Source organism: Dendropsophus ebraccatus, chromosome 12, assembly GCF_027789765.1.
Source record: "Dendropsophus ebraccatus isolate aDenEbr1 chromosome 12, aDenEbr1.pat, whole genome shotgun sequence".
Lineage (NCBI taxonomy): Eukaryota > Metazoa > Chordata > Amphibia > Anura > Hylidae > Dendropsophus > Dendropsophus ebraccatus.
This window is the reverse complement of record NC_091465.1, coordinates 73,021,978-73,043,446: the sequence shown is the minus strand read 5'-3', so window position 1 is coordinate 73,043,446 and position 21,469 is coordinate 73,021,978. Positions and strand designations below refer to the sequence as shown.

At 42.6% G+C, this 21,469-nt stretch overlaps 1 protein-coding gene across 1 annotated transcript in view; it reads left to right on the top strand.

Moving 5' to 3' along the window:
- Positions 1–5,813, top strand: part of LOC138769175 (32 kDa beta-galactoside-binding lectin-like) — a 42,597-nt gene extending 36,784 nt beyond the window's left edge. The window contains exon 6 of the mRNA XM_069947447.1: positions 3,956–5,813. Coding sequence (XP_069803548.1) covers positions 3,956–4,099 — 144 coding nt within the window. The 3' untranslated portion in view covers positions 4,100–5,813. The remainder of the gene's footprint in view (positions 1–3,955) is intronic.
- Positions 5,814–21,469: the final 15,656 nt, after the last annotated feature.

The window sequence follows — 21,469 nt, the reverse complement described above, 5'->3', positions numbered from 1 at the left end:
TCTCCGATGAAAGCGTTCGTGGTCTCTCCTGTCCGGGGGGATCCTCTGTGTCTGGCTGTTGCTTCTGGAGGGTCTTTTGCGTCCAGGCGATGGCAATCACTGTGTGCAGATGTGGCAGCCTCAGTCAAGCAGAGGGTGCTTTGACCTGCAGAATGAGCAGCTTGCAGCTTCGAGCCTGGTAAAACTAAGGCTGGTGGCTGCCAGTAACTGCACTGCCCAGTCCCTGAGTGCTACTTTTCTCCCTGAAGTTCAGTGCTCCCCCTGCTGGGATCCAGGATGTGCCGTCTCTACACGGGAGTTCTCAGACGCATAGGACCCTCAAGGAGCAGGGGGGAATGGGCAGTCCTCATGGGCTGTGCTAAGGAGAGCATGCTGCCAGTTCTGGAGTATTGGGGCCCTCTACGAGTCATGGGCCCCTGCCCTATGGGAAAGACGGCTCTTGGAATTCTATAAGAATCTATGCTTAGCCATCTCCATGTCCCCCCAGTGTCACCAGCTCTCTGGCAGCCGCCAGCCTCCCGCAGCTCTCACTCCTGCTATGTTACGTCCCATCTCTCAGAGAGCTTGTGGCGGCTGTCAGAGATCTGGTGACTGTGCTTTTAAAACTAAGGGGCGAGTAAGTAGAGCTTCCTTCTTATGTCGCCCACCTCATGTCTGCACAGAATTTTTTGATTTGGCCAGCATTAAAGTTCTTAGAAACCACATTTTTTTTCATATCGTAAACAGATTCTATTTTTTCTCACCCTGAAAAATGGTCCCTCTAATGGTCAGATCTGGATGTTGTATATTGTAGGTGGAGCTAATCGCTCTGCTGGCATTACACAGAACAGAAGTGCCAAGAGGCAGGACAGGGGGCACAAGGCTTCCCTCCACCTACCAGAACTCTGCTATTTATTTGTATTAGCAACATAAAGGTGTACTAAGTATGTACAGATGTAGCCACTTTCAACATGATCCCTAATGCTGCGTTTACCCGAAATGATTATCGTGCGAATTTGCACGATAACGATCAAATTCGAACAATAATCGTACGTGTAAACGCAGCCAACGATCGAACGAGAAATAGTTCATTTTGATCTTTGAACGTGTTCTTAAATCGTTGTTTATCGCCCTGACGTGTAAACGTTCGTCGCGAAAAGTCCGCCCGCCCGCAGCCCGGCCCCCCGCTCATCCGCAGCCCGGCCACGCATCCTACAGTCCCCTGCGCCGGCTCGATCGCCACCGCCATCGCAACCCCCACCGCCACCCCCGCCGCCCCGATCACCCCCCCCCCCCCCCGAAACAAACCTATTTGGTATTGCCGCATGGATAATCGACCTGAACTATTAATCTATCGCATTTCTTTAACCTCTTCACGTCCACAATATGTTTATATACATTCCTGCTGCCGATTTCTCGTGCAGCAGGAGTGTATATAAACCTTCCTGAACGGGTTGTAGATGTGTGCGGGATCGCTGCACCTGGTAAGCACCTGTCACTGACTGGGGGGTCCCGATCACTCGTACCAATGGGCAGGATCTGTGTATGGAGTCTGCTCTCAGGCAGGCTCTATGCACAGATCGCCAATAACACTGATCTATGCTATGGCATAGCACAGATCAGTATATGCAATCTAATGATTACATGTTTAACAGTAAAATATAAGGGGAAGAGTTATTAAAGGGTTTAAAATTTAGACTGGTGTAAACTGGCTAAAGCAACCAATCGCAGCTCCTCTTTCCTTTCCCCAGAGCTGGAAGCTGAGCTGTGATTGGTTGCTGTGGCCAGTTTGCACCAGTCTAAATTTTACACTCTTTGATAAATCCTCCCCTAAGTGTTTTTTAAAAAAAAGTGTAATTAAAAAAAAGGGTTTTTTTAAGTATTTAAAAAAAACTTATAACCCCCCCCCAATAAAAGTTTAAAATACCTCCTTGCCAATTATAAAAATATGTAAATAAATGAATAGAGAAATTATATATTGTAGAATACAGAATTGTCTGATCTATTAAAATATAACAATATTATTTCAGCATAATGAACGGTGTAAACGGGAAAAAAAAAAACACAAAACAAAAAACACCAGGATTTCTATTTTTTTTTTTTAATTATATATCAGGAAAAATTTATAAAAAATGATCAAAAATTTTTTTTTACATCAATGTGATATCAATAGAAACTAGAGATCATGGCACAAAAAATGACACCCAAACCAGCTTTGTAGGTGGAAAAATAAAAGTGCTATGGCTCTTAGCAGGTGAAGAAAAAACATGGCCACTTTTCCCCCTCTCGCCTCCAGTTCAGGTGTGGTTTGCTATTAAGCTCCATTTACTTCAATGAAACTAAGTTTGAAACCACACCCAATCTGGAGACAAGAGAGTGGCCATATTTGTGTGGTGCTGGATAACCCCTTTAAACAAAATATTTGCAAACTAGACCAAAAAAATGCAATAGGTTTCTGCAAGACACATTAGAACTAAAGCGGTATAAAGTCAATTGCGGTATAAGTTCAAATATATCTTCCAGAAATCTGTTGCATTTTTTCATTCTAATTTTTGTATATTTCGTTTAACCCCTTCCTGTCAGCAATCTGTATATATACGTTCCTGACTTCAGGGGCTTCTGATGTGTGTGGGACCGCTGCAGTGAGAGTGGTCCCGCAAACATCAGTGTGTCCGGGGCCGGAGGTAATGAGAGGCAGCTGCGATCTCGTACCTGTGTCTCATTAACCCCTTAAACGCTGCGATCTATAGCGATCACAGCGTTTAAGGTATTCAGCGACAGATCAAGCATCTGTCACTTAGTTTTGGCTACGGGGGTCCCGATCGCTTGTGCCGACAGGCGGGGGTAAACTTCTTACCTCCGTCCTGTTGGATTGGCGATTAATGTATAGAGTCTGCTCTCAGGAAGGCTCTTTACATACAGTAGATTACTGATAACACTGATCACTGATAACTATGCTATGACATAGCATAGATCAGTATATGCAATCTATTGATTGCATCTTTTACAGTGAAACCAAGTGTAAAAAAAAAAAAAAAAGTGCAATAAAAAAAGTTTTTAAAAGTATAAGAACCCCTTATAAACCCCCCTCCCAATAGAAGTTTAAAATACCCCCTTGCCCTTTATAAAAATAAAAATATTTTAAAAATAAATAAATAAACATATTACATATCTTAGCGTGCAGAATTGTCCGATCTAATATAATATAACATTATTGTTTCCGCACGGTGAAAGGCGTAAACGAAAAAAAACAAAAAAACACCAGGATTAAGGATTTTATTTAATTATATATTACAAAAAAATTAATAAAAAGCATTCAAAGATTTTCTGCTACACCAATATGATATTAATGAAAAATAGAGATCATATTGCAAAAAAATTAGACCCCCCCCCCCCCAACCAGCCTTGTAGGTGGAAAAGTAAAAGCGCTATGGCTCTTAGAAGGGTAGGAGGAACATTGCATTAATTTGACCCGGGCATCAAAGGGCTTTTTCTTGAAGGGGTTAAACATTTATTTTGTCAAGGGACAGAATATACAAACACTGCAATATATTAACCAGGCACTCTACACTTTGTTGTACCTGGTTAAAACGCTTGAGTCTCCCATTGATTTCAATGGGGCTCATTACGCGAGTTAAGCACTAAAGCATTGAAAAATTCTCAACTGGAGTAACATGCAAGCATGTTCAGGTATTAGTGTTGCTCTGCATAGACATAGGTGAAAGTTTAACTGTAGACTTGCTCTTTTTTTAAATTAAATCTGTGAACATGTCTGACAGCTGCAGCTAAATAGCAAGTAAATGTAAAAAGAATAGTGTCTGCCACATGGGTGCCCATAACTCCATCCCCCCCCCCCTTTTTTTTTTTTTTTTAACCAGAGCTGAAATATACAGATTTAGTTGTTTTTTCACTGCACGGTGGCTAATCTTTTGGTACTAGTTAATAATATCTGCCTTTTCTATATATTTACTACCAGATGGAAATCAAGAACGTAGGAAGTACTATTGAAGTGTATGTTCATGGAGAAAGATGTATGGAGTTTTTACATCGCCTGCCTTTCAACGAAATAGATTATATTGAAATTACTGGAGAAGTCGATATACGTTTTATCAAGTTCTAATTCCATGGAAAATACAAAAAGTGGTTCATAAGGAGCCTTTACCAGACCTATCATTGTCTCCATATTCGAATACATTCTTATGGAGGATCTTTCTTTTGGCTAACGCTTTCCTGATTTAGGCTTCTATAATGTGTTGACAGAATTGGCTTTCCTTGACTTTTTATTTTAATTTTAGAATTCTCCAGCATTAAAATGTAATACAAGCAGACAGGTTGCACATATCTAAAGGAAATTGAAAATAACTCACCCGCTGCTAGTGGGAGAGGTGTATTCCACCACCCACTCCACCAGTAAGCCACGATAGGGATGTTTTGCAACACAGAGACATCTATCAGCGGAGTTCGCTTGATACAACACCTGGATTTATATTCCATTGAACTGGAAAAAAAACAGATACTAGTGCTCAGAGAACTGCGCACATCTTACCAAACCAAGTGCGGTCCTTAACAGAACGTACTGATGGATCTCAAACCTATACAATGTATACCAAAATATATAATCATAAATATATACATAAAAATACACTTAAAATTATAAAATGGTGTCTAAATTTGTAAATAAACTGATAATTGAAATCAAAAATTTTAGATACCAGTTTTAGGATTTTGAGACCATTTGGACACAAAAGGGGATATATACTAAGGAGTCTAATGTGTCTGACTATTCTAATGTGTTTATTTTGTTACAATATATTGGGTGTGATTTATGGAAAAGTCGCACCGTGATAGTAAATGCTTCTAATTATAACGTCACAAACAAATGCACCTCTTACTAACCAGACATAGGCCTACATCGTTTTTTTGCGACTTTTTAAAAAGTTGCAAATGATAAATTGGGCGCAAATCCCGGATTATGCAATTTTTTGGGTTAGTACTAAAAACAGGCAGAATAAAAAAAAAGTTACATATAAAAAATATTTGCCAGTCGAATACTGGTTTATAATTAGAACTTAGAACAAATATGGGTGAAAATTCAAATTATTATTCACTTAAAAATAGCCCTTGATAAGTTTCCCCCAAAGTATCCATCCAGAAATCCAATACATTTCCTTTCTGCATAATTCCCTAAATTTCCCTGGCTGGATTTTCTTTATTAGATTGACACAAAGTAAATTGGCACCACTATTATGGAATTGCATGGAATGTCTGTGCACATTGGGAGGAGATTTAACAAACTGATGTAAAGTACAATTGTCTTCTACAATCCGATTCCACTTTTTTATTTTTTCTAAAAATCTGTGAGGAATATAAAGGGGATCTGATTGGTTGCTAGGGGCAACTAAGACAATTCGACTTTACACCAGTTTGATAAATCTCCCCCACTGTGTTATATAAAATTTTGAGATTATTTTTGAACATGGAAAAGACCAAATAGTCCCAATATTCCAGTCTTAATGTAGATCTGTTGTTGTTTAACATTTCTGATCTTACATTTAATATCTATAAATCAAAGGCTTCCTCTGGGGCACTTTTATGGTAAACTGCTATTTTTTTTCTTTTGATTTATTTCAGCAAAATATCTTCCTATAAGCTTTGACAAGATTGTATTTGACCACAAAAAAAAAATAAATCAATGCACATATAAGTCTCTGGTGCTTCCTCTGGGGCACTTTTATGGTAAACTGCTATTTTTTTCTTTTGATTTATTGCTGCAAAATATCTTCCTATAAGCTTTGATTGTATTTGACCACAAAATAAATAAATAAATAAAATCACATTTGTCTCTGGTGTTTCTAACATGTAGTGTGTCCTACTGTAAGTCTTAACCACATAGTAAGTTTAGGAGCTCGGTACTGGTGCCATATAGTATACCAATGGATAAACCATACATAAAGTAAGATTATTCTGATATTAATTTGACTGGGCAACTTTGCATATTCTGACAGAGTTTTTAATATCTAGCATATTTCAAAGTTTTAACTAGAGACAAGCAATCCAGTCCATAAAAATCTGTGTTTGACTCAAACTTTTTGGTCGAATCGAGTGGAATCAAAACTTTTGCTTGTTCATTGGGATGAACTTCATTAATATGGAAAACAGTCTGGCTCCCAGGGGGTTAACTGGTAATGTATATAACATAAAACCCTGGCCAGATTGTTCTCCTTTAGGGGGGAAGGGGATTACACTTGTCCTCCTGGGTTACCAATGTCTTCTATCTTTGGGAGACCTGGCTTTGTGTTAGGTTGGCTCCTTCACTCTCCAAATAGCAATCAGGGGCTCCAAATATATATATAAAAAAAGAAAAAGCATGTAGGGTTCCCTTTCTTTTCCATAAGCACCCCATTAAAAACAAACAAATAGCAGCAGACTAGTAATACCAGGGTAGTAAGAGCCATTTATTTTGGCAGTTCCCAACCTAACAATACTGACCTGCTACCACCTAGACTAGGAGTGCCATTTTTTATGTCTGGGACCAGGGGCGTAGCTAAGATTCATGGGGCCCCATAGCAAAAAACGGTATGGGTCCCCCTCCCATATATATATATATATATATATATATATATACTCGGTGATGTGGCAAAAAAAAAAAAATTCTCTTGCGGCCAGAGGCAGAATCCTGCGTGCAGCCACAACAGCGACTGGCAGAGGAGAAAGCCAATGTCTGCTTGTTCTGTACATCCACTGTATAATATAACTATAACAGCCTATTAGGAGCTTCATGGTTATATACATAGGTGAAGGAGCAGACTACCTTTTGCTTAACCCCTTATGTACTGCAGTGTGTACGTGACCCAGCATTCCCTTACATGCTGCAACACAAACAAAGGGTTAATGCAGAAGACAATTAGCTCTCTCCTGCACTGATAACCCCTGACCTCCGCAGGAGTTCAGAGGTCAGAGGTTATCAGAGAGCTAATTGACTTGAGCTTATATTAACCCTTTTTGTGTTGCAGCATGTAAGAGAACACTGGGTCACTTACACACTGCAGTACATAAGGGGTTAAGTAGAAGGACACAGGAGGCTCTTATCTTTCCTGGGCCCCATAGCAACCGCCTTCCCTGCTTCTATGGTAGCTACGCCACTGTCTGGGACTACTGGTACCCAGCTCTTCCCAGAAGCCCTTTGGCAGTGGGTACTGGGGCAATATTGTGGGGCTTAGTGTTAGCCATTTTACAGGCTAACATTAAGTCCTGGCTAAGTAATGGATATAGATTAGACAGTTTCAATACTAACCACTAATGCAATAAAAAAGACAATACACACTAGAAAATTGTTGTTAAGAATTCCCACGTAAACCACTGGGGGGCAGACTGTGCTTCAATTGCACCTGCCCCAGCAAGGAAGAGTTTCCATTATGCCATGCACCGTCACTTAACCTTCTGAAGGGTTATTCTGGTCCCCAGGGGGTTAAGTGAGGATGCATAGCATGCTGAATATAATTGAAAATGGATTAATTAGAATATGACTCTACTGCTCAGAATATTCACAGTTTGTATTGCTGTGATTTGAGAAGAGGACAATTATACTCAAAGGACAATTTTGCAGATCTGTCAAAAGACACCTAAAGGGACTTATGCATGCACCATCTCCTAATGGAGGCCTGATGGAAGAGGAAAAAAGTCTGGGGGCCCGGAAGCAAGAAGCAATTTCTCCAACCCGGGTATAGACGAAGAAGATACTTTAGATGTATCCTTGCAGTATGGACTTGTAGTGGCTTGCTGATCAGTTGACTGGAATGACTGCAGCCGCATTGTTAACAAGATGACAGGAACAGACATGGGTATTGGTCAGGGGCCAGAACCCTGAAGACTGACTTGTTTCAGTCAACCCTTTTATAAACTGCAGGAATTGCTCCCATTGGTTGACAGACATGAGGTGACTTGGATATATAACTATTTGGTTTAGAGAGGGGCATAGACCAGATTGGCATATTCTCATGCATGCAACATTGTGGTAAAGTGATACAGCAGAAGTCACTGCCGTTTTTTGTTGTTTTTTTTCACAAATCAATATTACAGGCAATCTTAAGAAACTGTAATTGGGTTTATTAGCCAAACAAAATGCATTTTTTTCATGAAAAAGCAGTTTAACCCCCCCCCCCCCCCCCCCGTCTTCATGGTACTCTATGGAGAAGGGGGGGGTGGAGAGAGATGAGGCACTAAAACAGGACAACAAAGAGTTAATTTACAGCTTCATTACCGTGCTATCTTCTCTGAAGTCAGCACTGACTTCTCTGCCCTCTGAATACCAGCTTTCACACAGGTCCCGCTGTGTAATCCTTTGTTCTCTGCTCTCTGCTGGTGACTAAACTCCCCCCTCCCCTCTCCATAAATTAGATAAGGCGAGATTTTCTGATGATGAACAGTGAAGGAGAGAGAGGAGGGGGGGGGGACACCTGGGCAAAGTGTTTTTGAATGCAGATATTGGTATATTTGCCTAAAAAAAAACAAAAAAACAAAGTTTCTTAAAATTGCCTGGACTATTTATTTCTGCAAATAAATTTTGGGGGGTTCCTGTGTCTACATAATGCACTATATGGTAAAAGTGACATGAAACCATTATACTATAGGTCGGTCAGAACACAACCATATGCAGGTTTACACAGATTCTCTTATGTTATATATCTTTTTTTTTATGAAATCCTTTTTTTTTTTGCAATTAATTATTAATGAAAAATTAACCTATTGTGACTTAGAACGGTTTTATTTTTTCACCTACGGGGTTGTATGAGGTGTCATTTTTTGCGACATGATCTCTAGTTTTTATTAATACCATATTTGTGTAGCTCAAACGTTTTGATCACTTTTTATTATTTTTCGTTTATTAATCGTCAGTCCTGGCACTTTTTTCCCTCTTTTCGTTTACGCCGTTCTCTATGACGATTGTTACATTTTAATAGATCGGACAATTATGCATGCTGTGATATATAATTTGTTTATTTATTTATTTTTATGTTTTATTTATATTATAGGATAAGGGGGTGAAAACTTTTATTGGGGAGGATCTTTGGGGTATTTTTAAAAACATTTTTCCTTTTTTTTTTTACACATTTAAAGTGACACTCACCCCCTTTGTGCATTCTGACATCTCTACACAGGTGTAAAGGGTAAATTTTGCGTTATTTAGCGATATTTCATATCATACGTCATGGTGTTTGTTCAAGTACAAAGTGTTCTTTTATCAACTGCAGATTGTATTTAGTGGGCGTGGCCTTGCGGCATTAGCACCACTTAGCCCGGCCCACAACGTCACTGTTAGCCCCGCCCCTTGACGGCCATTGGTTGGCCGACATAAAGGGGGGGGGTCTAGACCTTTCGGCCAGCCTGTTCCAATGGCCGGCGAGGGGGTGGGGCCAACTGTGGCATTATGGGGCTAAGTGGCGCTAATGCTGCGAGGCCCCGCCCACTTAACACAATCTGCAGTTGATAAAAGATTACTTTTTAATTGAACAAGCACCATGACATGTGATATAAAATAAGGTATGAAAACCGCTAAATTTACTCTTTACACCTGTGTAGAGATGTCAGAATGCACAAAGGAGGTGACAGTGTGACTTTAAGTCCTCCTGGGGGACTTTTACCTGCAATCAATAGATTGCATACACTGTACAATGCTATGCCATAGGCATAGCATTGATCAGTGTAATAGGCGCTCTGCTGATTGAGCCTGCCTGTGTATAGGAGCATCCCAATGGGGCCATCTGCTGTATGGAAGCTGCACAATGGGTTCATGTGCTATATAATGGGTTGCACATAGGGACAATCTCTTGTATGGGGGGTGCACATGGGAGTCATCTACTGTATTTGTGCTGCACATGGGGACATCTACTAAATGTGGGCTGCACATGGGGGGTTTGTACAGTATGTTGACCATCTGCTGTATGGGTGCTGCACATATGGGCCATCCATTGTATGGGGTTGTACATGGGGACCATCTACTATATTAGGGCTGCACATGGGGGTCATCTATTATATGGAGGCAGGGCTGGACTGAGACTTTAAAGCAGCCCTGGCATATCAACTCTGCCAGCCCAAAATCAAGCCCTCTCAGCCCTGTCCCGTCTGAACAATCCCCAAACCCCTTCCACTGCTATTTTAAATGTGTAAACCACACTTTCAACAAAAGAAGGAAAATAAATGTAGAATGTAAACAGTCCTTATTCATTTACATCCAGGGGAAATAACCGAAAGCACAACACTAAGGACACCAACAGATTGTCTGACAGATTTTTGAAGCCAAACCCAGGAATGGATTTGAAAAGAGGACAAATCTCAGTCTTTCCTTTATAACCTGTTCTCTGTTTATAGTCTGTTCCTGGCTTTGTCTACAACAATCTGTCAGATATCTATTTGTGTAATAAGGCCCTAACTTTAATCCCATTGTTTGTTACTATAACACTATTAGGAGAGGTGAAGGCTTCACTGTGGATGCAATGGATCTTAGGTTATGTCTCCCCTATCACAGTTGTTCTCCCATGAGATAATACCACACCATACTCCCAGGACACATTACTGTTACACCCTGCGTCTCTAGGACATAATACTGCTACACGCTGTGCCTCGAGGACATTATACTGCTACATGCTGTGCCTCCAGGACATAATACTGCTACACCCTCTACTTCCAGGACATATTACTGCTACATGCTGCACCACCAGGATGTAATAGTGCCAGTGACACTATACAGGCTTTATAGCACCACACTCTGTGCCACTAGGGTATAATATTGCTGCACAATGTGCCTCATAACATGACAGAGCCACAGTCTGTGCCCAGGGCTGGGACAAAGGGTAGGCATGCGTAGGCGATGGCCTAGGGCGCCATCTTATGGTGAATTACAGGGAGCGCTATTCTATCCACCACATAGGGACCTTCACAAGCCTTAACCTGGTAGCAGGGTTCGTGGTAGAAAAGCAAACAGTAGAGGATGCACAACATCACTTACACTGTGTGGTGAGTATCCTCCACTGTCTGCTGCTGTCCCTGAGGTTGCCCTGGCTGTCGGGTCTGGGGGATGAGGGAGGAGAGGACACGCAGCACAAGCCTGCACAGCGTCATCACCAGGAAGGCCCCCTGCAGATCTGTCTCCATTGCCTGACTATGGCTGTCCTTATCTGAGGTCCTGACCCTGCACAGCCAGGATTTCTGCCAGTGAGGAGACCAGTATCAAGGAGGTTATAACTGAGCATGTGTATGTGAATGTATGTATGAGTGAGTAAGTGAGTAAGTGTGCATGTATCTATGTATAAATGAGGGAGTGTGTATGTATGTATGTATGTATGTATGTGTGAGTGAGTGAGGGTGCATGTATGTATGAAAGAGTGTGCTTTTATGTATGTATGTATGTATGTATGTATGTGTGAGTGAGGGTGCATGTATGTATGTATGACATTATACCCACCTGGACAGTCACCTACTGTGAGATAGAATGTGGGTGGGTACAGGAAGAGGCTAAGAGGAGGAGCCATGCCTCACTAATGGAGGAAAGTGACCCAGCACAGGCAGAGCCTTATTATCAGCTGCTGCTGCCCTAGGCACCTCCCCCAGCTTGTGGAGCTTGGGGAGAGTGGTCTTGACCACATGCATTTCTCTACATGTAAAAACAGTGTCTTAATCGCATTTTTCATGTTTTTAACCCTTTGAGGACCAGGCCCAAAATGACCCAGTGGACCACGCAAATTTTGATCTTAGTGTTTCCGTTTTTCCCTCCCCCCTTCTAAGACCTCTAGCACTTTCAGTTTTCTATCTACAAGCCATGTAAGTGCTTGTTTTTTACAGGAATAGTTGTACTGTGTAATGGCGTCTTTCATTTTACCATAACATATATGATGGAATCCCAAATATATTATTTATAAAGATATAAATAGGTGAATTCGTAAAAAAGAATGCAATATGGTAACGTTTGGATGGTTCCTGTGTCTATGTAATGCACTATATGGTAACAGCGACATGATACCATTATTCTATAGGCTCGCCCCGAACACAACCATATGCAGGTTACACAGATTCTCTAATGTTATATATATATTATTTTATGAAATCCTTTTTTTTTGGCAATTAATTATAAATAAAATGGGCCTATTGTGATGCTTATAACAGTTTTATTTTTTTCACCTGCGGGGCTGTATGGGGCGTAATTTTTTCTGCCATGATCTCTAGTTTTTATTAATACCATATTTGTAAAGATCGGACGTTTTGATCAATTTTTATTGATTTTTAAATATATAATGTAACATAAAATCGGTAATCCGCGCACTTTTTTCCCTCTTTTCGTCTACGCCGTTTGCCGTTCGCAATGACGCTTGTTATATTTTGCTAGATCGGACAATTACACACGCTACGGTATATTATATGTTTATCTATTTATTTATTTTTATATATTTTATTTATATAATGGGATGGGGGGGTGATTTCAGCTTTTATTGGGGGAGGGGTTTTGGAGTAGTGTAAAAGTGTTTTGAACTTTTTTTTTTTTTTTACACATTTGAAGTCCCTTTAGGGGACTTTTACATACATTACTTTGATTGCTCACACTGTACAATGCTATGCCATAGGCATAGCATCGATCAGTGTGATCGGCGATCTGCTCATTGAGCCTGCCTGTGCAGGCTCAGTGACCAGAGCGCCGATCGGACCGCACGGAGGCAGGTGAGAGACCTCTGGTGATCCGTTTTAACGATCGGGACCCCCACAGTCACACTGCGGGGGTCCCGATCGGTAAGTGACAGGGGACTCCCCCTGTCACTTACACTTAAATGCCGCAGGCCATTTAAGGAGTTAATGACACACTGCAGCGCAATCGCTGCAGCCTGTCATTAACGGTGAGGTGCCGGCTGCTCACTGCAGCCAGCCCCCACCTCCTATGAAGCGCGCTCCGCTCCGGAGCGCGCTTCATAGCGGGAGAACCACCCAGGACGTACAGTTACGTCCAGGGTCGTCTGGTGACAGACTTCCATTACGTAACTGTACGTCCAGGGTCGTCTAGGGGTTAACTGCATAAAACATAAACAAATTTCCACATTGAATCAATGAATCGAGTAGTCTGTATATTATCTGAAGGAATTCTCACCACAGGTTTGGTAGATTGGTAGGTAATAGCTCCAGGCGTCACACTTAACACCGCTATACCAGACCTGACCAATACCACCATACTGTGACTGGATAACACCGCCACACCAGACCTAAACAATACTGCCATACTATGACTGGACAACACTGCCACACCAGACCTGACCAATACCACCATACTGTAACTAGATACCACCGCCATTCCAAACCTGACCAATACCACCATACCCACCTCGAAAAGACCAGATTTACTGGCGAGTCTGAACGGGAGGTGGGAGACTAAAAAAAAAGCTCTTTCCCTTCCCCTGCTCCCTAGTGCTGCTCTAGTCACCGGACCACGGGTGCCTAGTAGTAAATACAGCCCGAAGCACAGGCAGAACTACAAAGATACAGAGCAAAAGTATCCTGACTTTCCAATGCATGTGAGGCTGAAGCTGCTGAGGTATAGAAAGACTCCCCCAGAGCCCTAAGCATAGAGGGACATGACTTTGGGAAGGGGGGACCTATAGCCCCAGCAGTCTTGTCTGTATAATATAACTCAATAAACTCAGCTTGGAAGCTTGGTGAGTGCCCCAGTCTCTCTTTTCTACCACCTGCATTGTATACGCTGTCCTGTCTCCTTGGGAGCACCCCTTCGCACCAGCACACACAGGTCTGATTTCTGGCAGTCAGCTCCACAACGCTATTATCGCCGGCAGTGCCGACCGCACTCTACCATTGCTTGTCTGTATAATGCTATACATTTAAGGGAGCTCTCCGGCTCTCCCCCCCCCCCTAAAAAAAACAAAAAACACAGACACATACAGAATATATACTTACCATCCCTCCAGTAATGATCACTGTTTGAATTTCCTGCCGGCCGCGTCCCCGCCATCTTTGGCCGCCATCTCCACTTCCAGGTGCAGTGAATGGGAGAGAAAAGGCTGCTGGTGCGCATGCGCTTCCAGCAAGCTCAGCCAATCAGGGCTGAGCAAGCTGGAAGCCATGTGAAGCACTCCATCCAATGAAAGGGCTGCTGGTGCACAGGGGCCCGCCCCCTGCTGTGACGACATCAACCCAAGATGGCGCCTGGGTAAAGAGGATGGGGTCGACAGTGATTTGGTATGTATACTTTATGTAACTTCCGGGACAGTGATTTGGTATGTATACTTTATGTAACTTCCGGGACAGTGATTTGGTATGTATACTTTATGTAACTTCCGGGCGGGGGGGTGTCGGGGATGGGAAAGGGGGGGAACCTCAGCTATCATATAATAGTGTAGTATTAGCTTACCTATCATGTATGGTATCAGTATTACCTCGGGGATTCCTGCAGTCACCATGTCTCCTCATGGCTCTGCTCCAACTTACCTCACATGCTGTACCTGGGGCAGTGTATACTCCCTGCCGCCCCATGTCTCCTCATGTCTCTGCTCCAACTTACCTCACATGCTGTACCTGGGGCAGTGTACACTCCCTGCCCCCCCATGTCTCCTCATGGCTCTGCTCCAACTTACCTCACATGCTGTACCTGGGGCAGTGTACACTCCCTGCCTCCCCATGTCTCCTCATGGCTCTGCACTGTATATGGGTGTGTGTACACTCCCTGCCGCCCCATGTCTCCTCATGGCTCTGCTCCAACTTACCTCACATGCTGTAGCTGGGGCAGTGTATACTCCCTGCCGCCCCATGTCTCCTCATGGCTCTGCTCCAACTTACCTCACATGCTGTACCTAGGGCAGTGTACACTCCCTGCCGCCCCATGTCTCCTCATGGCTCTGCTCCAACTTACCTCACATGCTGTACCTGGGGCAGTGTACACTCCCTGCCGCCCCATGTCTCCTCATGGCTCTGCACTGTATATGGGTGTGTGTACACTCCCTGCCGCCCCATGTCTCCTCATGGCTCTGCACTGTATATGGGTGTGTGTACTCTCCCTGCAGTCCCATGTCTCCTCATGGCTCTGCTCCCACTTACCTTACACATTAAATGGGGGAGATTTATCAAACATGGTGTAAAGTGAAACTGGCTCAGTTGCCCCTAGTAACCAATCAGATTCCACCTTTCATTCCTCACAGACTCTTTGGAAAATGAAAGGTGGAATCTGATTGGTTTCTAGGGGCGACTGAGCCAATTCTACAGTACTTTACATTAGGTTTGATAAATCTCCCCCATTGTAGCTGGGGCTTGTGTGCATACTCACTGCAGTCACCATGTCTCCTCATGGGGGGCATACTGTACTAAAAAGCATGAACAAAAAAAATGAAGAAAAAGACCTAACATCATTTCCAATGGGGAAACATGTAAAATAAGGTTTTAATTAGTTTTATGAGTTAGAAAGACCCATGAACAGGATTTTTCTGTAGTGCTCAAGGGACTATGCGTATATACCATAGAAACCGATGTGTGATACCCTACCTGTGCAAGGAATGTGCATCTGGAATGAGTGGGATATGTATGTAGTTAAATGGATGCATATTTCTTAGAAAGAGAGGTGTAATTCTTTCTCTGTGCAAGATAGACCCGGAGTGTACATTAGTCAACCTAATATAAGAATGATCTCACTATACATATGATTCATTCATTGTTATACATTATATGGCACCAGTACTGAGCTCCTAAACTTACTATCTGGGTAAGACTGAGATCACATTACATGTTACCATTTCTCAGTAGTCAAAAGCACCAGAGACCGTTTATGTGATTCAAAGCATTTATTGTGTGGTGAAATACAATCCATATCATAGCTTATAGGAGGATCATTGATTTATAGATCAGCCATTGATTTACAGATATCATGAGTAAGGGTAGCTTCAAACATCCTGGATTCACAGAGGATCTCACGCTGCAAGTTTGCAGCGAAATCTGGTACTGTTACTTCAATGGGGTTACATACCCACAGCGGAATTTTTATTCTGGTGCGAGTATGTAGCCCGGCCCGGCCACCCGCAGCATACATTACCTGCTCTGCGCCACAGCTGCATTTCTCCCAGCTCCCATCAGTCCCGCTCAGCCAATCAGTGACTGAGATGGGGCTGTGCACTGATTTGCAGCGGATTTCGCTGCAAACTCGTAGTGTGAAATCCGTTGCGAATCTGGTACGTATGAAGCTACCCTAAGAGCAGAAATGTTTAAAGGGGGTTATCCTGTGCTACAAAAACACGGACACTCTTTTCCACAAACAGGACCACTCTTGCCTCCAGTTTGGGTGCAGTTTGCAACTAACGGTGCCTTTACACAGAGAGATTTATCTGACAGATTTTTGAAGCCAAAGCCAGGAAAAGCCTATAAACAGAGAACATGTCATAAAGGAAAGATTAAGATTCCTTCTGTTTTCAAATCCATTCCTGGTTTTGGCTTCAAAAATTTGTCATATAAATAAGGCCCTTTCAATTTAATTACAAAAGCAACACTCAAACTGGAGACAAGAGTGGTGCTATCTCTGGAAGAAAGTGGCCATGTTTTTGTAGCACTTCATAACCCCTTTGAAGGAGAAATCCGGCAATTTGAAAAACTTCACAGCCAGCAAAGGCAGAGGAGAACATTATAAAGAATCATTACTTACCTCTCCCCATGCCTGTGAAGCGCTTGTTAAAAGGGTTATCCAGCGGTACAAAAACATGGCCACTTTTCCCCCTACTGTTGTCTCCAGTTCAGGTGCGGTTTGCAATTAAGCTCCATTTACTTCAATGGAACTGAGTTTCAAACCCCCACCCAAATTGGAGACAACAGTAGGGGGAAAGTGGCCATGTTTTTGTAGCGCTGGATAACCCCTTTAAAGGCTCCAGGACTGCCTGCTGGCAGGCATTTCCCCGAGTCGTGATGTTATCAGAACTTGGGGAAAAATGCCCATCATGGCTGATGGATTGCGTGCTATTTATAATTTACTGTTTTTCAAAGAGAGAAAGTATTGGCACTCACTGATGAAGATACTGGTGCAGATTTCATTTTTTTATAACGCATGGACACATAATGGGCAGATGCCAGGTAAAAGCAGGTTACAAGCTTGTTTCGCGCAACTGCGCTTCAACAGACCCCTCGCACGAAACAAGCTTGTAACCTGCATCTACCTAGCGTCCCCCAGTGTGTGTCCATGCGTTATAAATAAAAGAAATCTGCATCAGAATCCTCATCAGGGAGTGTCACTACTTTCTCTATTTGAAAAACTGTTACCGATATGGATATACACTCACCGGCCACTTTATTAGGTACACCATGCTAGTAACGGGTTGGACCCCCTTTTGCCTTCAGAACTGCCTCAATTCTTCGTGGCATAGATTCAACAAGGTGCTGGAAGCATTCCTCAGAGATTTTGGTCCATATTGACATAATGGCATCACACAGTTGCCGCAGATTTGTCGGCTGCACATCCATGATGTGACTCTCAAGTTCCACCACATCCCAAAGATGCTCTATTGGATTGAGATCTGGTGACTGTGGAGGCCATTTGAGTACAGTGAACTCATTATCATGTTCAAGAAACCAGTCTGAGATGATTCTAGCTTTATGACATGGCGCATTATCCTGCTGAAAGTAGCCATCAGATGTTGGGTACATTGTGGTCATAAAGGGATGGACATGGTCAGCAACAATACTCAGGTAGGCTGTGGCGTTGCAAAGATGCTAAATTGGTACCAAGGTGCCCAAAGAGTGCCAAGAAAATATTCCCCACACCATGACACCAGCACCACCAGCCTGAACCGTTGATACAAGGCAGGATGGATCCATGCTTTTATGTTGTTGACGCCAAATTCTGACCCTACCATCCGAATGTCGCAGCAGAAATCGAGACTCATCAGACCAGGCAACATTTTTCCAATCTTCTACTGTCCAATTTCGATGAGCTTGTGCAAATTGTAGCCTCAGTTTCCTGTTCTTAGCTGAAAGGAGTGGCACCCGGTGTGGTCTTCTGCTGCTGTAGCTCATCTGCCTCAAAGTTGGACGTGCTGTGCGTTCAGAGATGCTCTTCTGCCTACCTTGGTTGTAACGGTTGGCTATTCGAGTCGCTGTTGCCTTTCTATCAGCTTGAACCAGTCTGCCCATTCTCCTCTGACCTCTGGCATCAACATGGCAGAACTGCCGCTCAGTGGATGTTTTTTCTTTTTCGGACCATTCTCTGTAAACCCTAGAGATGGTTGTGCGTGAAAATCCCAGTAGATCAGCAGTTTCTGAAATACTCAGACCAGCCCTTCTGGCACCAACAACCATGCCACATTCAAAGGCACTCAAATCACCTTTCTTCCCCATACTGATGCTCGGTTTGAACTGCAGGAGATTGTCTTGACCATGTCTACATGCCTAAATGCACTGAGTTGCCGCCATGTGATTGGCTAATTAGAAATTAAGTGGTAACGTGCAGTTGGACAGGTGTACCTAATAAAGTAACCGGTGAGTGTATATATACGTTTAGTGAGCACCACTGAGTATCTCATATCCAGTGATTCATTCATGGTTGCCTACTCTGTGACCTGTAGTGCCGATCATACTCTTTTGTAGGTTATTTATAATTTACTTCTATTAAAAAAATCTCATGCCTTCCAGTGCTTATCAGCTCCAGTCTGACACAGCGCTCTTTGCTGCCACCTCTGTCTGTGACTGGAACTGTCCAGAGCAGCAGTAAATCCCCATAGAAAACCTCTCCTGCTCTGCAGATTGGAAAGAATACACCACTTCCTGCAGGACATACAGCAGTTGATAAGTACTAGAAAACTTATTTTTTTATTAGAAGTAATTTACAAATCTTTGTCACCTTCTGGCACCAGTTGGTTCGAAAGAAAAAAAATCAAGAGCACAATAATCCCAAATGAAATGCAAATGATTGAACTTCTTCTTTATCAAGCCGAAAACATTATCAAGTATTCCTTTAGCTAAAAGATTGCCATTTGGACATCTCTGAGACCTCTCTAAGGGAATAACTCACTTTTTTTTATAACATACACTTATATGAAAATTAGGAACTGGGGTTCAATAGCACTGGGTACATACGTAAGGGTCACCTTTATATTGGGTGGGACATGTGTACGTATTAGTTGTTTTGGGTGCCGTGAAAACTTGAGTTACGCTGGCAGGTAAATCACATGTAGTAGACCTTTCAGCTGTATTTACTGTAGCCCATATGTTTACTCAAAAGAAAATCATCCTTGAGAAACTAACATTTCATTTAAATCAATTAAGACAATTTTATAATGCTGTGACCCGGGGTGCTGGTGCAGGTGTTGTGTGCAGCCGGTGGGCTCTGGTGTTTTGGACGCAACTTGTCACGGTGGTCAGGAGTGGTAATACCCAACCCAGGACACACGGGCACCAGACCGTAAAAGGGGTTGTCCAGTGCTACAAAAATATGGCCACTTTCTTCCAGAGACAGCTCCACTCTTGTCTCCAGCTTGGGCGGGGTTTTGCTGCTCAGTTCCATTGAAGTGAATGGAGCTTAATTGCAAACCGCACCTGAACTGGAGACAAGAGTCATGTTGTCTCTGAAAGAAAGTGGCCATGTTTTTGTAGCACTGGATAACTCCTTTAAATAGAACAATAGTGAGGTGCAAATGAGAGGGCAGGTGCAGCGACATAGAGGACAAAGTCTCAACCTGAACAGTATATAGCAAGAAGAGAAATTGTGGCACTCACCCCAATAAGCAGTTTAAAAAGCCTTTATTGCAGAGCGGCTCGGTGAAGATGCTAACTAGTGACTGGGCGCCCAGTCACTAGTCAGCGTCTTCACCGAGCCGCTCTGCAATAAAGAATTTTAAACTGCTTATTGGGGTGAGTGCCACAATTTCTCTTCTTGCTATATTATGGACACTTGTACTGGTTGTTCAGCAACACCCCATAGCAGCACGGAGGTCATCCTATAGCGGTGAATGTGATTACTATTTGCCGAATTAAGGACTAAGTGGTGCAGGGAAGTGTTTCCTCTTGATTGGACACGTGTAGTCAACCTGAACAGTGCTTAGCTATAGTAAAAATTCTTAGTGTCATAAGTTGCAAATGATAAATTGGACACTAATTCCGGATTATGGGAACTTTGGGGTGAATACTCAAAACAGGCAGTTTAAAAAAAAGTTGCATTTAAAAAATATTCGCCGGTTGAATAGTGGTTCATAAATAGAACTTGGACCAAAAATGGAAAAATCTAATTATTCACTAAAAATAGGCGCAAAGCCCTTGATATATTTCCCCCATTTTGTGGTGAAATACAATCCATGTCAAAGCTTATAGCAGGATCATTGATTTTTAGATCAGCCATTGAGTTACAGATATCATATGTAAGATCAGAAATGTTAAAAAGAGTTATCCGGTTCTACAGAAACATGGCCACTTTCTTCCAGAGACAGCACCACTCTTGTCTCTAGTTCAGGTGCGGTTTGCAACTAAGGCCCATTCAATTCAATGAAACTGAGTTACAAAAGTTACACCAAAACTGGAGACAAGAGTGGTGCTGTCTCTGGAATAAAGTGGCCATGTTTTAGTAGAGCTGGATAACCCTTTAACCCCTTCACGTTGAATCACGTACCGACACGTCCTGTTCTGCAAAGCGTTCCGGTAGATGGGTGTGCAGGTATGTCACAGGGATGAAACAGGCGCAGGTGCTGCACCCGTGTCAGCACTGACAGCCGGGCACCTGCAGCAACTGTAAACCCTAAAGGTGCTGCGATCAGTGCTATCGCAGCCCCTATAAAGGGTGTGTGTGCGGTGAGATCACATAGCCCTGATGGTTGCTGTGACGTCAAGAGGCTATGGTGGCTGATCAGGCTCAGCCTAAGGCTGAGTCTTATTAGCTTTGCCTATTTACCTATAGGTAAACTATACCTATAGGTACACTGTAATGCAATATGCCTGTAATTAGGCAATTGCAGTGAAGTATCCATGGGGGACAATGAAATTAAGTGTAAAAAAATAACACACACAGACACGCACAAATAATAAATAAAGTGAAATAGCCCCCAATACAATAATAAATAAAGTGAAAAAATAAAAATAAAAAGTACACATATTTAGTATTGACGCGTGCGTGATGACACTGCCAATACAATTATTACATGATTACACCTGTGCGGTAATCGCAGAACATTTTAAATGAGAAAAATGCTAATTTTGTCATGTATTTTTGTTTATGGCAGGTGGTGGCGTGCCCAGTCGCCATGTCAACCGCTGCGACTGCAGTAGCTATGCCACTGCCTTCAGCTAAAAAGATAGCCATTTCGATATCTCTAAGACTTTTCTAGGGGAATAGCTCTTTTTTTTTGTGTAGCATACACATACAAACTGGGGTTCAATAGCACTGGGTATATACACAAGGGTCCCCTTTATATTGGGTAGGATATGTGTACGTATTAGTTGTTTTGGGTGCCGTGAGAACATGATTTACGCTGGCAGGTAAAGCACA